The sequence below is a fragment of the Gopherus flavomarginatus genome, chromosome 3 (assembly GCF_025201925.1).
Source record: "Gopherus flavomarginatus isolate rGopFla2 chromosome 3, rGopFla2.mat.asm, whole genome shotgun sequence".
Classification (NCBI taxonomy): Eukaryota; Metazoa; Chordata; order Testudines; family Testudinidae; genus Gopherus; species Gopherus flavomarginatus.
This window is the reverse complement of record NC_066619.1, coordinates 249,528,237-249,548,272: the sequence shown is the minus strand read 5'-3', so window position 1 is coordinate 249,548,272 and position 20,036 is coordinate 249,528,237. Positions and strand designations below refer to the sequence as shown.

At 41.0% G+C, this 20,036-nt stretch overlaps 1 protein-coding gene across 2 annotated transcripts in view; it reads left to right on the top strand.

Annotated features, from left to right (window-relative positions):
- The window catches only part of STIM2 (stromal interaction molecule 2), a 153,151-nt gene that overhangs the window by 121,455 nt on the left and 11,660 nt on the right, over positions 1–20,036 (top strand). For both annotated transcript variants that reach the window (XM_050947590.1, XM_050947591.1), the window contains exons 3-5: positions 956–1,070; positions 16,568–16,679; positions 17,420–17,535. In XM_050947590.1, coding sequence (XP_050803547.1) covers positions 956–1,070; positions 16,568–16,679; positions 17,420–17,535 — 343 coding nt within the window. The remainder of the gene's footprint in view (positions 1–955; positions 1,071–16,567; positions 16,680–17,419; positions 17,536–20,036) is intronic.

The following is a 20,036-nucleotide window of genomic DNA, read 5'->3' as shown; positions in this document are numbered from 1 at the left end:
CATGTTCCCACCAGCATTTATTATCGCTTATTGTAATGTTTTATGAACTTTCATATACTTTTTACAATTGAGCCTACAATTAGGGTAAACTTGTAGGCCAAATTATCACAACAACCTTCACCTTAATTTTTCTTGGTTGTGCATGTCTGGTAAAAGTTTTTAGTACCTAATTACTAGTGACTTTGACGTATTAAACTAATTGACTGTGATACACATAAATGAGCAGAATACACCAATACATAGGATCCCACTTTTTAACAATTTTTATGTGCTCATTAACATTCACGTTAGGATTTTGCCAAAGGCTTCCCGTACATTATTGCCAATTGTAAGTTTACTGTGTACTATTTGTGTGTGGAATATAACCATTCTCTTGATCATGCATCACAATAAAATAAACTCAGTGCTGAAGATGAATTGTATGTTAACAACTAGATTTAATGAGGCAGAACATGATCTTTTGGTGTCTAGTCATAAGTCTTTGAGGGGAGGGAGAAAGCTAACTATTAGTTTCATTTAACTGGTATAGTGGGATTCAAGGTGGACAAATAACTGCTGATTTATAAAGCACTGACACACTTTCAAACGCTATCTTGTGGGCTTGACTTCAGACAGGTGAATGCCCATAGAATATAAAAACATGAGATGCAACTTGTTTGGGATGTTTGTGATGACTAGCTGTTAATCTTTGGAGTACATTAACCACACACATCAATTTGACTAACAGCCTCACAAGCGCAACATTGTTGTCCCAGGGTTTATTACATTCCAATTCAAAATTTATAAGAGTGTTGAATTAATTGTGTAGGTTGACTACTTTAGAGGCTTAACTAAATTGTGCCATTTGTACAGGGCAGATGCAAAAAGCGTCTCTACTAATCTACTTCCAGTTTCCCTGTTAAGAAGTAGGTTTGTTTACTGTTAAAATTTAATCAAACGTTCTTTTCTTCCTCAGTTTATCAGAGAAGACATGAAATATAAAGATGCTTCCAATAAACACAGTCATCTGCACAGAGAAGACAAACATATCACCATTGAGGATCTGTGGAAACGCTGGAAAACCTCTGAAGGTAGGAGTCAGGAAATATACCATTTCCAGATCCATGTCAGGGTTTCTTCAGGTGGCCCAGTACTAAATCCAGGCTTGCTTGAAGTAAAGGTGATATTGAGATAAATGCGGTGCAACTATTGGCATTAAATGACACGTAATTAGGGCCCTATCAAATTTATGGTCCATTTTGGTCAATTTCACAATCATGGGATTTAAAAAATCATAAATTTCAGGATTTCAGCTATTTAAATCTGAAATTTCAGTCTTGTAACTGTAGGAGTCCTGACCCAAAAAGGAGTAATGGGAGGTTGGCAAGTTTATTGTAAGGTGGGGAAGGGGGGTTGCGGTATTGCTACCTTTACTACTTCACTGCTGCTGGCAGAGCTGCCTTCAGAGCTGGGCAGCTGGAGAGTGGTGTCTGCTGGCCAGGAGCCCAGCTCTGAAGGCAGAGCCGCCACCAGCAGCAGTGCAGAAGAAAGGGTAGCAAGTTATGGTATTGCCACCCTTACTGGAACAGATATGGGTTTAACATTTCAGCCAACTACTTAACGGACCATCCTCAATTGAAATAAGTGCTATTAATAAGATACCACAAATGCCTAGTTTGCACCATCTTGACTCACTACCCTCACTTGAAGAAATGGAAAAGGCATTCAGTTTGAGCTCAGGCAAGTCCTCAGGCAGAGATGGAAAACCGGCAGAAATATATAAATCTGCATGTCCAAAAAGTGATGGTTACACTCCAGAAGATGCTTACTAACATCTGGGACAGTGAAGAAATGCCACAAGACTTCAAAGATGCCACAATTATTCCTTTATTTAGAAATAAAGGCAGCAAAATGGTCTGTGATAACTACCATGGGATCTCTCTCCTATTTGTCACTGGAAAAATCTTTGCTCATGTCCTTTTGAACCGACTGATTTCATCTGTTTCAGAAGCCTATCTACTTGAGACTCAGTGCGTATTCAGACCTGGTTGTAGCACCATAGACATGATTTTCAGTATCCGGCAAATACAAGAAAAATGTATCAAACAAAACCTGAATCTATTCAGTGTTTTCATCTATCTGACAAAAGCATTTGATACAATCAGTAGAGAAGGATTATGGATGATCCTCAGCAAACTTGGTTGCCCACCAAAACTGGTAAAGATCATTCGTTTATTTCATGAGGGGATGCAAAGTAAGGTACTTATTAATGGAGATCTCATTGACTTCTTTCCCATTTCAAATGGAGTCAAACAAGGCTGTGTCCTTGTCCCTGTACTTTTCAACCTGTTAGTCACCCAAGTTCTCAACCATGCTACAGATGGGCTCAACAGAGGCATGTACATGAGATACAGACACAACAGCTCAGTCTTCAATCTTACAAGGCTTAAAGCAAAACCAAAAGTAACAGAACTACTGCTAAGAGAAACACTCTTTGCAGATGATTGTGCCCTCCTAGCACACACAGCGGGAGATCTCCAGTGCATTGTAGATTGCTTCGGTGAAGCATCAAAATTGTTTGGCCTCACAATCAGCCTGGAGAAAACTATAGTGTTGCACCAATCATCTTTACCACTCTGTCATATCCCCGAGCATATCCATTAGTGGAAACTAACTAAAGCAAGTTGACAGTTTTACCTATCTTGGCAGCACCATCTCCCATGATGAACCTCTTGACAAAGATCACGAACAGGATACAGAAAGCTGCTCAGTTATTAGGAAAGTTATGTAAGAAAGTCCTGAAATCCCACAACATAACCCTCTCAACAAAAATAAGACTTTATAATTCTTTTGGGATCACATCTCTCCTCTATTGCTGTGAGACCTGGACACCATACAAATGGCATATCAAACAGTTAGAGGCCTTCCATATGCAGTGTCTGAGTGCCATTATGGGGATCCGCTGTCAGGACAAAATTACCAACCTGGAGGTTCTTCAAAAGTCAAATGCCATAAGCATATCAAGGCCATGCTGATAAAAGCCCAGATATGTTGGATTGGATACATTATTAGGATGTCTGAGTATCAACTCCCCAGAAAAAATGTATATGGAGAATTGGCACAAAGACACCGAATCAGGGCTGTCCCAGAAAACACTACAAGGACAGCATCAAGAACAGCGCACACTTTTTGGTGCAATAAAACCAGATGATCTTGATTTGAAAATAAATATGAATATATATCTATTTTAATCAAGATCATCTGGTTTTATATAAAATGAGAAGATGCTACTGTATTTAGAGGGTTGTTAGTGGGAAGCTAAATGGAAAAGAGGTTTGCTTCTCTTGTTTTGATAGGGCTTTGGAATTTATTTATTTTTTAAATATACATGTTGCTGTGTATTTATGCTGGAGAAGACAAGGTCAAAGAAATGCATTTGGAGCAGAAAGTGAAGAGGTTTGTGATAGTCCTGAGTTTCCAGGAGACTTCATTTCACAGTCTCAAACCAGGCCCCAAGAAAGTTCTCTGTCCTGCACGGATGAGATTTCCCCTTATTGTAGAGAATTCTCTAGTGTCAGAGGAACAAAGTTGTCTACCACAGTCTTCATCCCAGAGCTTTAGGTATCCCAACCCAGGCAATGGGAAGATAAAGACTGGGACCTTTAACTTGATTCTATATCCTATGGGAAGCCATTGTAGAGAGAGGAGGACAGGTCTGATGTGTTTGTGGTAGCCCACACTGCTGAGGAGGTGCACTTGAGTATTCTGTATTAGTTGGGAATTTCCTTAGTGCAGAAGGCTTCATACGCAGGTCTGTTGTCACTTCCCTGCCATACTTCAGCAATGCAAAGGTGTGAATAACCAAGGTGAGGCCATGATTTGCAAGGGTGTGATGGAGTCTGCAAGCCAACCAGAGATAATGGCAAGTGTTACTTGCAGATATTGTTGTGTGAGAGCTTTGTATCAACAAGGAATCCAAGACTACTCCTAAACCACTGACCAGATTAATCAAACATAGGTGGTACCTTCAACCAAAGGAGATCATATAATGGAGGCAAATTTCTCAAAATGCTTTGCCCACCATCATTATCTCTCTCATTCTGGTTCAGCTTCAGCCAGCCGCTGTTCAGCGATGAGCTGGTCTCATGCAGGCATTGAGCTATCTTAGTAATAGTGGTGTGGTGAAGGATAAGCAGAGCTTTGTGTCATTTATGTATGTTGGCACTTGAATTCATGTCTAATCAGTTCCCCTAGCAGCTGCATGTAGATGTTGAATAGGACTGGTGAAAAAATTTATCCTTGTGGGATTCTAGAGTTGAGGGAGCTTGAGGTAGAGGTGCAGTTTCTCATCCTTGGGAATTGGATGTGGCCCTCCAGGAGGGGCTCATACCATTTTAGCACATTACCCTGGACTTTTGCCATTTCTCTCAAGTGAAAGTTGCAAGGAGTCCAGGAGGAAGAGAATGAATGTCTGCTCTCTGTCCACTGGCAGGAGGAGATCATCCATCAGTGCCACTAAAGTGGTTTCAATTCCTTATCCTGGTCTGAATCCAGATTATTCCAGGTCTAGAACATTAGCTTCAATTAGATGAGCTTGTAATTGGCCTTTGGCTGGCTTCTTTATGAACGTGCTCAGGAATTTGAAATTTGACATTGGCCAGTAGTAGGCTTAGGTAGCTAGCTCCAGTACCAAGCAGGTCTCTGAAAATCAGTACAGCAGCCTTGAACTAGACCCTGCTTAATGGGGAGCCAAGTGCAATGAGTAATGAATCAGGGTGATGTGTTTCTGGTAATCTGTGCTGGTGAGCAGGCAACCTGCCGCATTCTGTAACAGTTTTTGTTCCCTCAGGGCATTGGGCTTCATTCCTAACTATAAGAAATTGCAGCAGTTGTAATCTACCCTGATTTAGATTTCTTCTCTCCTTTCTTGATACACAAAGATTACTTCAAGTCTGGCAATATTAGTAGTAGAGCTTTTTTTAGAGGTTAAATAGGAGGACTGGTTATATGTCATGATTTGTGATAGGCTCCCTTGCTTTGGACTGGCATTGGACAGCAAATGTTCTTGCAGCAACTGGGAATAAATGACATACCAGAGAGATGCTTTGGTTGCCTTTCACATTCTTGATCGATGGCGGTCTTGGGTTTTAAATATCCAGACAGTGGAAATGCACACAAGCCAAACATTGCTAAGGATGCATTACATGACACTGAATTCCATTCCAGACAGAACTAATACAATATTTGAAACTCCATTCTTGGGAAGAGGAAACTGAACATCTTTTGTAATATTAAGCCATTGAATATATGAAACATCAGGATCACTTAAAGTAAATTGTTACTCCATTCAGCTCCCTTTTCTGTCATTTTCGTTGCTCTTGGTCAGAGCCATTCCCTAGAGTATGGCAAATTGGTGCAACCATCCTGGGCTCCGTACTTGGGGGGCCCTGCGCTTTGTGAGGAGGCAGATGGGGAGGTGAGGCAATGGGTGGGGGGGGGCAAAGAAGAGCCTCCTCTCTCCCCAGTGCCTCCTGCCTGCTGATCAGCACCTCCCCCACAATGCCTACCACTGATCAGCTGTTTTGCTGCATCTAGAGGCACTGTGGGGGAGGGGAGAGGAGAAAGGGCTCAGTGTGATCGGGGGAGGGAGCAGAACCAGGTGGGGAAGAGGTGAGGCGGGGTGGGGCCTTGGGGGAAGGGGTGGAATCGGGGTGGGGCCTGGGCGGAGCCAGGGGAAGCACTCCCCAGCAGATAGAAACTTGGCACCTATGTCCCAGGTCCCGCATCCCCCCTTAGGGATGGCCCTGCTCTTGGTATTAGAACATATACTAATTGCAGCACTGTACTGGTGCTCTCAATGGCAGTGCTTGCTAAGTGAAAACATGCTCTGTAAATTCTACTGAAAGTCCTGTGACGTATATGGCTTATATCAGATAAAGTTCATGTTTCTCTGCTATTCTGCCCAGAGTTTCAGGGAGACACAGGTGGACAGATTTTTATGGCTTCACATGGTTCTGGTGTCATTCTCCTTTTGCTGCATACTCACATCATCTGGTTTAGTGTCTTGTCCCAGAAAGAAATGGGGGAGAGGGTAGACTCCATGAACCCCGAATAAATAGCTAATGTGACCATAAGAGAAACTTCTTCTAGGCTATACAAGGGTATCTATCATAGACTATATAGGAGAACAGTCTGCAATATGATAAAACTGAATTGTTTTCCTACATTTAGAATAGGAAACAATTGAATAACTTCAGCTTCTGTGGAGTGGTAACTGTCTGTAAAGGCTGACACTATAATAGCAGTCCCTGTAGTATTATGGCAGGTGATGCAGACTGAGGTGAATTTCAGCCAGCATTCACTGTTTGGTTTTCAGTACAGAACTGTATAAGCCATGTATGTGTCACTTCTTTTACCCTCTCATGCTCCGATGTACTTGGCCCTCTGTGCTGGGTGAAAACTGTAATTTACAGGAGGAGTTTAGAGTGCAGTATGAGGTGCAAGAATGAGCGTGTGTACTCAGCAGAATGTTGACTTGTGTTTCAGCGATGGCATCACTAGGGCAGTAAGCTTTTTCTCTTATTAATAAATGTTTGCTATCCAAGCATGTTCAGTTGTATGAACCTGATCTTGTGTGTGCCACACTCCATATGTCATCTTTGAAGGTATAGCTTGAGGCTCTTCAACGAAAGGGGTGTTGCCCCAACTGGAAAATCTGTTCTTTACAGCCTGAACTTGGAATTTTACTGAAGTAGGATTAGTAGTCACGAGTGTCAAACAGGTAATCCCTGCAAAGTCTCCAACAGATTCCACAGAAAATTAATTTTGTGGTAAATAGAGCCCTCAGGGTTTTACTGATTAATAAGCTCCTGTTGTGCAACTTACTTTGTGACTTGCCTTATGTTTCTTGGCATGATGGATAACTCTATAACCTGATTTGGTTTTTGTTGCAGTTTCTGTTTTGTGTCAGACATGCTTCAGAATTCTAAAGGTTGTGAAAGGAATTAGATTTTATCCAGGTCATCCAAGGAATGTAAACTCCATGAACCCCTAATAAATGGCTTATGTGACTATAAGGCAGACTTCTTCTAGACTGTACAAGGTTGATCTATAGTAGATAGACTATATAGGAAATGAATTATGTTTTTTTTTCCCTCATTACTTAGAATCATAGAATATCAAGGTTGGAAAAGACCTCAGGAGGTCATATAGTCCAACCCCCTGCTCAAAGCAGGGCCCATCCCCAAAGGACTGTTTGTTTGTTTTCAAAGTTAACAAATGAAGTAGTCAAAATTTCCACTTTCTAATGTTTTACTCAGAAAGAGAATTTTCTTATTTCGTAAGGTTAAAGAAATTATGATGGAAAGAGAGGCCTGATAACATTTTAAAAGGTTTTAAACCTGTCTGTGCTAAGTGCTAACATTCCTCTAAACGCCACTTAAAATATTATACCTAGCACATTTTTTAAATAAAAACTGAATCTTTTTCTTCATTTAGACAAGGCCTAGGAGTGCCTGGAGGGTTGAGAAGCTAGCAGTCTTTTCTTGTAAGTCTTCCTCCATCATCCTAAATAAAAACAAGGCCCATTTCCCACTCTGTAAAAAGTAAGAAAAAAAATAATCCGAGCCAGCATGCTTGACTTTTTTTTTAGTTCATTATAACCTTAGTTTTCTGCCTTTTCACTATATTTATTCTTCTCCCTTTTCTAAAAGCTGAGTTGTCTGTCAGTTTATGCTGACTAAATGTCTTATTCCTCCATCTCTTATTTCATATGTTCCATGAGTGTGTTTTTTACCTTCTTTCTGCCCAAGTTTTTTGTTCTTGGTTTTCTGTTTAGAAATTGGTCTTAACTTTGAAACTCAAATGTTAAAAATGATGTCATTCAGCTTAATAATTTTGAAAACTTCTGTCCATAAGAAAACGAGACTGCCAGGTGAATAACCAGACTCTTTAAACTTTCCTCTGTTTAAATTGTTCAAATATAGCATCTTTATTGCATCACTCTCTTCAGGTAGTATTTTCCTTTCCACTATATGTTGACCAGTACTGTATGCTGTGTTTCATAGATCATTTTTCAGTTCTTGACTTTGGTAGCAAGGTAATTTCTCCCCTCTCTGTAAACTGGTCTTCTTTTGATCATGTTCTCCACTCTGGACTGACTTGTTGTTTACTGCTTGTTATGATACGTAGGCAAACAGCTGTTGAAGCTTTTCCTTCCTAGTAAGAGGAGCTGCTTTAGGTTTCAGTAGGGAATACTAGGAAGTTTTTCCCTTAGCTAACGTAAAATTATTTATGAACTGAAACAAGAGAACTTGCAGAACATGTCAGTGATGTACCCAAAAGTTTTAAAAACCACAGGAGATTCAGGCTTTCAGATTGTTTTATATGAACAACAATTATTTATAGGTAGGGACTGCAATTTATAGGTATATGTACTTTCTCTGCTCACTGGGTCCTCTGATTTGGATGTGTAGACTATATATAGCAACACTCCAGGCTGTGGAGTTGGAAGATTTGAATGAGTGGACTCTGTGCCTAGAACCTTGTATTTAAAGCTGCATCTGCCAAGTCAGATTGTCTAGTCTGTGGTGCATAAAGCAAGTGCGTAGTGACCTCTGTGTGGCAGTCCCTACTGATCTCTGAAGTGCCGACACTTGAAGACCCAGATGTGGCTGGGGCCCTTTCAGATTGGGGTTGGCACTAATGTGGGCAAACTAACTTCACAGAATGCATTTTGAGACCCACCAGGGTGATGAAAAGATCTCAAGTCTTTTCTCACTTTAGAGTCCTTCCTAACAGGCAAAGAGAGCTTGGAGTTCCTGATTTAATGGCAAGGGAGCTACCGTAAGGGATTTTTTCAGTAAAGCACTGCTCAACAGAAATTACTTTCCTCCCCTTGGATCAACAAGATATTTGTCTGATCTGCAGGCCTAACTCAATTTGTAAGTGGAATTTATTACTGAGATAATTTTTGAAGCGAGAAGAATTCATAATGTATTGATTTATTTGTAAGATTTGTTGTTATTAATGTACTTGTCCTCAGAGCAGTGGTTCTTAACTGGGGTCCAGGGCCCCCTGGGGGGTGAGGGGGCACCACGAGCAGGTTTCAGGGGGTCCGCCCATCAGGACCCGCACTAGACTTGCTGAGGCCTAGGACAGAAAGCCAAAGCCCCACTGAATGGGGCTGACGCCCAGGGCTCTGAGACCCGCCACCTGTGGCTGAAGCCAAAGCCTGAGCAGTGTAACTGTACAGGGGCTCCTTTGGCATGGGGCCCTGTTTGCTCCCCCTAATGCAAGCACTAGATTTTTGTATGCAGAAAACCAGTTATTTTGGCACAGGTGGGCTGTGGAGTTTTCATAACATGTTAGGGGACCTCCAACGAAAAGGTTGAGAATCCCTGCTCAGAGCATTAGATTAGTGAATTTTTTGAAAATGTACATAAGCACTTGTTTCCTGAAATGTAACAAGAAAAATGTAACCCAGTTAGCATTGAGAAGGGTGTACTGGTAGCCCAGGCTCCATATAGTATGTAGGGTGGAGTTAAAATTGCCACAAATACCCACTGAAAATACCTCATCCACCACCAGAGCCAACTTTCAAAGGTTTTCCTCCACTCCAACAAAAAAAGAAAAGAAAAGAAGTGGTGCCTGGGAGATAACTAAAGACAAATGACTACCACAGTGGGGTCTTGATCTCTGACAGTAACCTAAATTTGCGCTAGTTCAAAGCAAGAGGGAGGGTGAATTCCAAAAAGTAGGGCAACCACAAACAAAGCTCACTCAGCAGCTCCCTCCATTTTAAAGATGAGAAAGCTCTATCATAAGCCCCTCTGCTGATCCCAGTGGTGGCAGTTTCACACTGCAGGAATGGTGATCTCTCAGATGGGCAGCTCCCAAACAATGTAGGGCTTTCGATGTCCAGAGCAACCCCTTCCCACTTATATTTCTCCTTGGGACCCAGAGGCAGACAATACAGACTAATGAACGCTGATGTCATGTGCTAACAACAGGGGTTAGGTATGTTCTGTTCCAGCTTTGATTTTTTTTCAGATGGACATTGGTGGGTGGCCAAATCCGAGTCCTCCAAACGTCCCTCTGGAGTGCCAAGCCTCTGGTCCATTGAACGCTCTCAAAACTCTGATCCCTACTCCCAAGGGGATAGTACACACTAGCTTACTAGATTCAGCTCAAGATTACCACTCTGCTTAACACACAGCACTTAGATTTGTAGTGAAAACAAGAATAAGTTTACTGTCATTTGAAATCTCTGTTCTTTGATAAGTAAGCAAGCATATTGAAAACGGTTATATAAAAAACAAAATTATCACATGCTTTCTAGAGCAGTCATTTTCAACCTGTGGTCTGTGGATCCCTGGACAGTCTGCAGAATGCCTAAGACTTCCAAAAGGGTCAGCACCTTTATTTGAAAATTTTTAGGGGCCCACAAAATGAAAAGAGGTTGAAAACCACTATTATAGAGCCTAAACTTAACTCACAAGACACTTCCCTGTCTTGTACAGGATAGCTGACCCCAAGTTCTTAGCCACCCTGGTTGAAAACATTGGGAAAAGCTCCTCCTTTCATAAGATCAAGCCCACTGGCAGTTTGTCTTCCCGAACTGAAGAATCCCCAGTGTACCTCCATACCCGCAAAGATTCATTGTCTTTATTTGTAAATAGAATGGCTCTTGCTGGTTTTGTTTTTTCTGGTAGCACTCTCAAAATTTCTTTATTAGCATGTGACTCAATATGCAAATAGTAAGATACACAATGGTCAACGGATGTATAAATGTCTCCCACCTTCTGTCTGGAAAAGTCTTTCTCAATGCTCGCTGCCTCTGACTTGCCTTTAGCTACAAGACTTTAAGAACATAATTTTCAGTGTATGTACATAACTCCTACGTGTTATGTACATATATATTTTTGCAATAATTATGATGACCATTGTGATACAGGCTTTCATAGACACCTTACATGACCACTTTTGGTGAATCTAAGGGATCCCTGAAATCTTATGTCCCCTGTGCCCTCTGCCAGTGGGCATAATGAGATTCTTGGGTCACACATCTGTTCTTATCTGTGAGTGAGGAAGTTCTAAGGCAGAAGTGCCCTGTGCTGAGTTTTCTTCAGCTGCATTCAGGACTTTAGCTATGGGAGCATCCCAGCTGATGATTCCATGACTGGGTGTAGGAGGATGGGGCATGACAGTGCTCTGTGAAGTAGCTGAGTTCCAGGATATAGATGGTATCCGATATCTTAAAGGGAACTTCTAATCTGAGTGACTGTTTAAAAATGGATGTTTACTGACTCATTGATTGGCATATCATAATATGTTCAGTTTACAGATATGAGATTTTTTTCGTAACTGCTAGCCCTGTAAACTCAAACTGGGCTCTGAAAGTCATGCTTGGTGCTTTCCATCTGGCACCCAGTCACTGTTTTGCAGGCCACATTATACTTGGCTTTAATGGTACAAGCTCACAGAAGACCATGGGGTTGCACAGGTGCTTTCAGTGGATGATTCGGCCTGCTGAGCCTTCCTTTCTGGTGGTGATGGGTGAGATGGGAAGAACTCTGGCTCTGAGCCCATGTTGAACTTGTAGGGATGGCATTTAAGAAACAATCTCTTCACTTGCAAATTTGACTGGAAGTCAGTTAGACACAATGAATATTAAACCACACAATGCCATGTTACAAAAGCACTTTTCAGGGTCAAACAGTTTTATACCCTGAAGTATTTTAGCAGCCAGTGCAGAGTTCGGAGTGCTGCTATTAATGGTCAAAGCAATCTGCCCAGTTATGATTTGATAAAGTCTTAAACTGATTGAGTTTGGCTTGCAGTCTCAGAAGTACTTCAGAAAATGCATGCTTTTTAAAACTTGTTTAAAGCTTTTAAAGATTATATTTTTTTGAAATCTTCAAGATCTCAAGGCCAGCAAGGACAAGAAAATAACCACACCCATGATACAGCAGAGATGATGTAAGTATCAGGATAGATTTGCACTGGGAAATTTCTTTCTTGTTTTCTGGCAAAGATGCAGTAGCTCCGGTACTACCAATAGTGTAAATGCTGCTTAGATGACACAGTAGTAAAAAGTGTCTGCTCTTGGTTTACACAAGTGGTTATGCTATTGGTGATACTTGTGCAGCTACCTGCGCTATTGCTGGGAAATGAGTCACAGATTTCCTAATTGAGTAGAACCCTCACTGTAAGTGTATCTGCCCTACAGTGAGATTTCCCTGCTTGATTTCCTACAAAAGGAACATCACTCCATGTTGGGTGTTGATATCAATAGTTACCTTGACAGTCAGTAACTGTTATGTATATGTCATTTGTTACATAGTAATGATTTTTGGCCATTCATTAGGACTGAAAAGGAGAGCAGATTTGAGAATGTGTGAGACCCATCATAGGAAATTACTGTTGAGACTTTTAGGTATGTTACAGTTTGGTTGGTCCAGGCTATGAATGGAAAAAGCATACTGGAATATATATAAATGATAGAACTCCCAGAAGTTCAAAGATGTTTTGGAATGTGTACTAGGGGCCCTTCAAATTTGATCTATATTTATCTGGATCCAGCCAATCACCCTGGCCCGCGGGGCCCCCCAAAGCATGGGGCTCAGAGCAGTCTCCCTGAGTCGTTGTACCCAAGGGATGGCTCTGATAAGTTTTGCAAGTACATAAGAAGTTGTTACAAGGAAGAGGGTGAAAAATTGTTTTAATCTCTATGGATCAGACAAGAATCAATGGACTTAAATTGCAGCAAGGGAGGGTTAGCTTGGGAATTAAGAAAAACTTCCTAACTGTCAGGGTAGTTAAGCACTGGAACAAATTACCTCAAGAGGATATGGAATGTCTGTCACTGAAGACTTTTGAGAACAGGTTGGGCAAACACCTGTCAGAATGGTCTAGTTATTACTTAGTCTTGCGTAGTGTGCAGGGGACTTGACTAGATGACCTACAGAGGTCCCTTCCAGTCCCACACTTCTATTAGTCGCGAATTGTTGCATTCTTCAAAAATACATTAAAATGCTATTTCTCTGGATCAGAGTTCAGGCCATTCAGATGAGATTTGTAGATAATACAATACTTAAAAAATGTCTTCATGTTCCGTCAAGCATTCCCACAGGAAACAGCTCCTACATCTCTTAGAGTTCATTGTCCTTATTGAGTGGTGATGTAGCCTGAAGGTCATCTTATTTTTAATCATAAGATCAAAGAACTTTTGTTTATTTTTTGGCAGCTCTTCCTATGTTTGACTCTCGTGCATAGAACAGGGTTTACTAGAGATTTCTGTAAATTGAGATTCTTCCAGTTATCCATTACAAAATGTATTGTCATGGATTTTAACAAGCACTGCATTCTAATTCCTTGCAATAAGCAGACTTTTGTCATTTCATTATAAAAGGTCTCAGAGGTGTAAGTGGGTCTTGCCCAGGGGTCAAAGTAAGTTAAAGGACTTACCGATACGCCAGAGTCCTGAGCAGGGGTGTGGCCTCAACAGGAAGAGGTGTGGCCTCAACCAGAAGAGATGTAGGAGCTTTAAATCAAGATTTAAAGGCCCTGGGGTTCTGGCTGTGGCTGAGAGCCTCAGGGCTTTTAAATCATTGCCGGAGCTACCAGCTCCAGAGGTGGCTGGGAGCCCCGGGACTCGGGAGCAATTTCAAGGGCTTGGGGCTCTGGCCACCACTACCGCAGCAGAGCTCCAGGCCCTTTAAATTGCCAATGGAGCCCTATCCTGCTATCCCAGGCTCTGGCAGCCAGGCTTGGGCAGCGTTTTAAAGGGCCCGGGGCTCTGGCAGCTGCGGGGAGCCCCGGGCCTTTTAAAGTGCTGCCCGAGCACTGCTGCTGGAGCCCCAGGATAGTGGCATCTAGAGCCCTGCTGCCGCTACCGTGAGGCTCCGGCAGCGGGGCTGAGAAGGGCTTGCGAGGCAATTTAAAGGGCCCTGGGCTCCGGCCGCTGCAGGGTTCCCTAGGCCCTTTAAATGGCCAGCCTGGGGAAGCCGGTTCAGCACGGCATACCAGCTCTTGCTGATACACCATACTGGACTGGCTTACTACTTTCACCTCTGGTCTTGCCGTATCACAATTTATAGCTTAAGAGGAAAAGGACAAAACTGGTGAAGACTAATTATTACAGGATGCTGAATACCGGCAGATCAGTGCCTAGAAGATTAAAGGGTTTGTAATCTGCAGGCACAGGAAGAATCAATCATTACAAAAATGACATTGTACCCAGTTTAGGGTTGGGGGACTATTAGTGCTTGAATGCTGCTTATTTTTAAAGCTAATTAGTGACATTGGAAACAGTGTAGAGTAAAACTGAAACAGTTTAAAAACACCCATGAAACTATCTGGTAACGCTTAAACTGTATTTTCATTGATATACTAAATGTAAATAATAAAACTGTAGGAATCCCAGAACTTCAGCTCATATGTTAATTATACTGTGCTGAACAGTCTGAAATGGATAATATCAGAGGGGTAGCCGTGTTAGTCTGGATCTGTAAAAGCAGCAAAGAGTCCTGTGGCACCTTATAGACTAACAGATGTATTGGAGCATGAGTTTTCATGGGTAAATACCCACTTCTTCGGATGCATTGGTTTGAGCATTGGCCTGCTAAATCCAGGGTTGTGAGTTCAATCCTTGAGGGGGCTGCTTAGGGATCTGGGGCAAAAATCAATACTTGGTCCTGCTAGTGAAGGTAGGGGGCTGGACTCAATGACCTTTTGGGGTCCCTTCCAGTTCTGTGAGATAGGTATATCTCCACATAAAACATTCTGTTGTGTTTGCACACAAGTATGTCTGCAGTTTACAAGTGGAAAACATTTGCAATCTTTACTGCAATTTTTTGTAAAGGGTCCTTGTCAAGCTTCACTATTGAGAATGCACCGTTAGTGTCAAATTTTCAAAGGGATCTTAATCTAGCCTTTCCTTATCCAGATACAGTTGCATGGAGAAATACATACAGGTAATGATCTAGCAGTTCCATGCCCACGTGATAGTACTTGAAAAGCCTGCAGGTGTTTGTGCATGCAAAGTTATGTATGTACAAAGGGAGGCCACTACTTGGTGATTTGCTCCAAAGCACAGAGTCTTGATAAACTTTGCAAGCACAGTGGAGGAGATTGGCATTTATCGTGTATAGCCTTACAAGTTGCAAAACTGGCTAGCAGTGGCATACAGTGCCTGAAGCTCTGCCCTGGGGTGAGGCAACAGTTTTACCTAAACAAAAAGCTCCAGACAGTGTTTTCTTGTGTGCTGAGACCTCTGCAATTACCAGGGGGTCATGGACACTGCTAGCTGTCAGTTTCAATAGTAGTAGCAGCCATTGCAAATAAATATAAGGGGGAAATTGTTTTTTAAGCTTCTGTAGTTGACATTCACTTCAATAACCTCCTTAGTAAGAAAAATAATTTGACATAACACAAGGTGTCCTAGGAACATTTGAAAGGTGATGGTTGTTTTTGGTATTTTTTAATTGTACCCCATTTGTTCAGTATCGGGGGGTAGCCATGTTAGTCTGTATTCACAAAAAGAAGGAGGAGTCCAGTGGCACCTTAAAGACTAAAAGGTTTATTTGGGCATAAGCTTTCGTGGGTAAAAAAAAAAAACAAACCTCACTACTACTTTTGTTCAGCACTCAGACAATGTAAATTCACCTGCAAAAGAACAAATAAACCTGTCCAGTTTTTTGAATATTATCATTGGGTCAACATATGGATTGTTAAATATGCATAATCAGAGGTTGCATTCAATTTAATAACATCTTAATCAACATTTCACTCAATTTAATACCTGACGTGTCACAGGTAGGGTAAAGATGCTCATTCTGTAACATAGTATCACCTTCTTCAGTAAAGAGATCTGATGAGTATATTACTGTATAGTGTTTCTCTAAACAAAAGCTCATTGTTGTAATGATTATTGTGTTGTTTCTGATACTTAAGTGGCTAGAATTTTTTAATCTGTTAATTTCTAAATAAAGAAATAGTTAAAACCCACCCACCCATCATACATCATTTCTGCCCCTCATATTTTCTTTTTATACTCCAACTCCACCCCCAACCCTAACCCATACACAATTTCTGTGTTTAAATGGTATGAGTTTGTATGAAGATGTCAGAAAAAAGGGGTCTGACTGGACTACGGGCTAAGATCTTGACACATTACCTTAGGTGTTACTGCATCTGCTGGCATATGTTCAGCGTTGTAAGGGTATGAAGGACAGTAGAATTGGGCCTGAGAGCACTTAAAATAGGTCACAAGATGCTGCCCTGATTTTAAAAAATAATTCTAAATTATACTACAGAATTTTTGATGTTGGTTAAACACTTGTTTACTTTCAACTTGTTTAAACTTTGTCTCTAAAGAGCATATAATGAAAAAAGACAAACTGCCAGAAACAACTTTTGTTAGTACATGTGAATACTTATTTATCTGTGGTTCCACCCAGGTGAACTTGTTTATGCTGGCTGTATAACGTGCCATCTACTGTCTGTTTTATTTTTAGCTGTGGTACTGATTATTTTTTTGTATTTCTGAACATCAAATATCTGTGATAGACTATCTTTTGTCTTGCAGTTCACAACTGGACTCAAGAGGAGACTCTTCAGTGGCTGGTAGAATTTGTTGAATTGCCCCAGTATGAGAAGAATTTTAAAGACAGTAGTGTCAAAGGAACAACACTTCCCAGGTGAACCTTCTCTTCTGGATTACTTTAAAAAACCTTATTATATTTTTCTATTGGACAGCGTTTTCTCTAGCTTGTCTGTGCAGGATAATTATCTAAATTTAATACTGGCAGGCTGTGCTCAGGTATAAGAACTGATGTAGGCCTGCAATTCTGAAAGACCAGGGAATCAGAATCTCAATTTTCTTCTGCCAAAATATTCCTGAAAGTCATTTGTCTCCAGCCACTGTTCCTTACCTCAGTTTCATTACTTTCTTCCTTTTAAAAATAATTTGCTACCAAAGTGTTTCAGTAGCAATCACTTAGCTTTGTGGTAGCTAATTTCTGTTGAAAAGTTACACATGTATTCAGCTTAGTAGAAACACATCACCGTGTGGACATGAAAAGACTTTGCAGACTTTTCCCTTCAATATTAACTGTTGGATTTTTACAAGTGCTAAGTATGTTAGGGGACTTGATGCCGTCAGGCTGCACATAAGCCGTTGCAGTTAACTTCTACAAAATGGATTTAGTTAGTGGTGGTTGCAGAAAACCATTACTACATAGTGTAATGCTTTTGAGAACATAAGTCATAAATTATTAGCGATAGAGATAGCAAGAGATATAACTCGTGTTAACTGTGTAAATATTATCCGTATAAATTGCAAATAGATTAACATACCACAGTAATTCTTCTACAGTATAGTTCTGTGTATATCTTACATGAACATGTGTGAGAATTACATTTGATTTATTATGAACAGGATAGCAGTAAATGAACCTGCTTTTATGATCTCTCATCTGAAAATCATTGAACGGAGCCACAGACAGAAACTTCAGCTGAAGGCATTGGATGTTGTTTTATTTGGACCTCTCGCACGTTAGTATTATTTAGTTTTTCTAACTTGTAGCTCTAAGAATTCAAACACTAATTTTTTGCTCTTAGACTGAGATTATACCTCACTCCACTTGGTCAGTATATTGGGTCGTTGTTCGGCTTGCAGTTGTGGGACATCAACTAAGACAATGAAGACTTCAGAATAGGCAATCTAACTGTCCTTCTTTGTATAGTAGTATAAAGTACTAATTTTAGTGTGTCACCCAATAGTCTAGTAAATTCTTGAAATATTTTTTGTGCTGACCTAATGTGCTCTGAATCTTTGATTTTGTTGGGTTTTGGTTAATGTGCTAGTTAAGCCCAACCTTAACTTGATTATTTTCCTGGTTGGGAAACTGGGTAATATTTTGCTTAATTTAACCAGTATGATTAAAGTTACGTTAAACCTGTTACCCTGAATTTACCCTAGGAAAAAAATTAATTTAAGTTGGGCTTAGCTAATGCACATTAGCTAAGCTTGATTTAAAACCAACCACTTTTCCTAGACAAGACCAAACTCTTAGATGTTCCGCAGTGTAGGCTCTATTAAATTGTCAAATAGGATAATGGATGCAGCACAAAGCCACAAGTCTGGGAAGTTTTTTTTTAAAAGTTTAATATTTTGGGTTAATAGAAACATTACATTTTTGTTAAAATGTAGCTTATACCCTTTGCTTCACAAAACTTCAGGCGGGTCCTAGAAAAATTGTTAAGAAAGGAGTTCATGCAATAGATTTCTGGTAACGTGTTTCATTTAAAAAGAAGCATTATTGACTTCTTATCCATTTTCAAATACCTTTTGTATAGGAAAAAAAACTGTATAAAAATCAGTTTCATTTTGGCCTTCATGATACTATCCAAGATTATTTTCTTTACCGGGCATTTCATTGACCTCAGTTTGAGACAATTACTTGGAACCTGAAGTATGACTTTGTCTTGGGCTTCTGTAATCACTTATTTTAGTGTTGTCTATTGATTCAAGGGTTGCAGAACACTTTCTGAAATACTTGATAATATATGCACATTGGTCCAGATGAACATGTCAGAACTGCATATGGATAAATGACTCCTGCAGTTGTATTATTGAAAGTGAGATTAGATGGAACATTAACTTCCAGTGCAACATTTATTGCAAAACTCTTTTATTTGTACAGAAATATCTCCTCAATAGCGTGAGTCCTACCTTTCTGTAATCTTGTTTTTGTTCCATCTGGTTAACAAATGATCTTTTTAAACTTACCACATTATTTCTTGCTCTGAAACATGTACAAACTTTAGTGGATTGACTAGTGAGGCCTATCATTTCATATATGCTGTTTGAGGAGGATACTGCAGTTCTGAAGGATAATGTCCTCTAGGAAAGCTCATCTGCCAGGTGCTATCTAGAACCAGTTTGTATTAGCAGTGGTTCACAAACGTTTTTTTTGTTCCCACGGATCACTTTGAAATTGCTGAGGGTCTCGGCGGACCAATTAGTGATCTTTGCAAATGTTGTTCATACTGTTAGCAAACTATTGTAAAGTGCTGTATTTAAAAAAAAGTAATCATAATTAACTTTTTTTGTTCTACAAAAAAAGCACACAACTCATTTTAATATCAGTAGTCTCACCTTTCTAATGTGATGGAAGTGCCCTCTCTCCCCCATCATGGCAGCCCTTGGGCTGCGAAGGAGTGGAAGTCTCTCCCCCACTATGGCAGCTCCCAAGCTGGGCCTGGGAAAGAGGGTGGAGTGGGTCTTACCCCCGCCACAGCAGCCACAGAGCTGAGGCTGGGAAGAAGGGCCATCTCTCCCCGGCAGCCGCAGACCTGGAGCTGGGGAAAGTCACCTCTTTTTCTCTGGCAGTTGCAGCCCTGCACTTCCAAATTCCTCCCTAAACCCCTCTTCTCATCCTACTACCCCCTCCCACCTACTCCTTATTCCCCCCAAGGTCACCACCTCACCTTACATGAGCATCTTCTCCAGGGTCCAGGCACCTAATTAGTGGAGCCAAGCCATTTATTCCTTTATGTGTGGCCACTCAGGCTTGCACCTTAGGCTACGTCTAGACTACCCGCCGTATCGGCGGATTAAAATCGATTGCTTGGGGATCGATATATCGCGTCTCATCTAGATGCGATATATCGATCCCTGAGTGCGCTTATATCGATTCCGGAACTCCACCAACCCCAACGGAGTTGCGGAATCGACAGGGGGAGCCGCGGACATCGATTCCGCTCGGTGAGGACGGGTGAGAAATCCAATCTTAGATATTCGACTTCAGCTACGTTATTCACGTAGCTGAAGTTGCGTATCTAAGATCGATTCCCCCCCGTAGTGTTGACCAGCCCTTAGAGGGAACTATCTGCAGACCACCTGAGTAGAGCTCGCAGACCGCAGTGTGAGAACCTCTGTGTTAGAGAAGATCATTCATATTGATTCATGTGCGAATCTTGGGTACCTGTTGAGACATTGTGAAGTCTCCACGTGTGCAATTATATCTGTCCTTCCTTCACAGTACCACGAC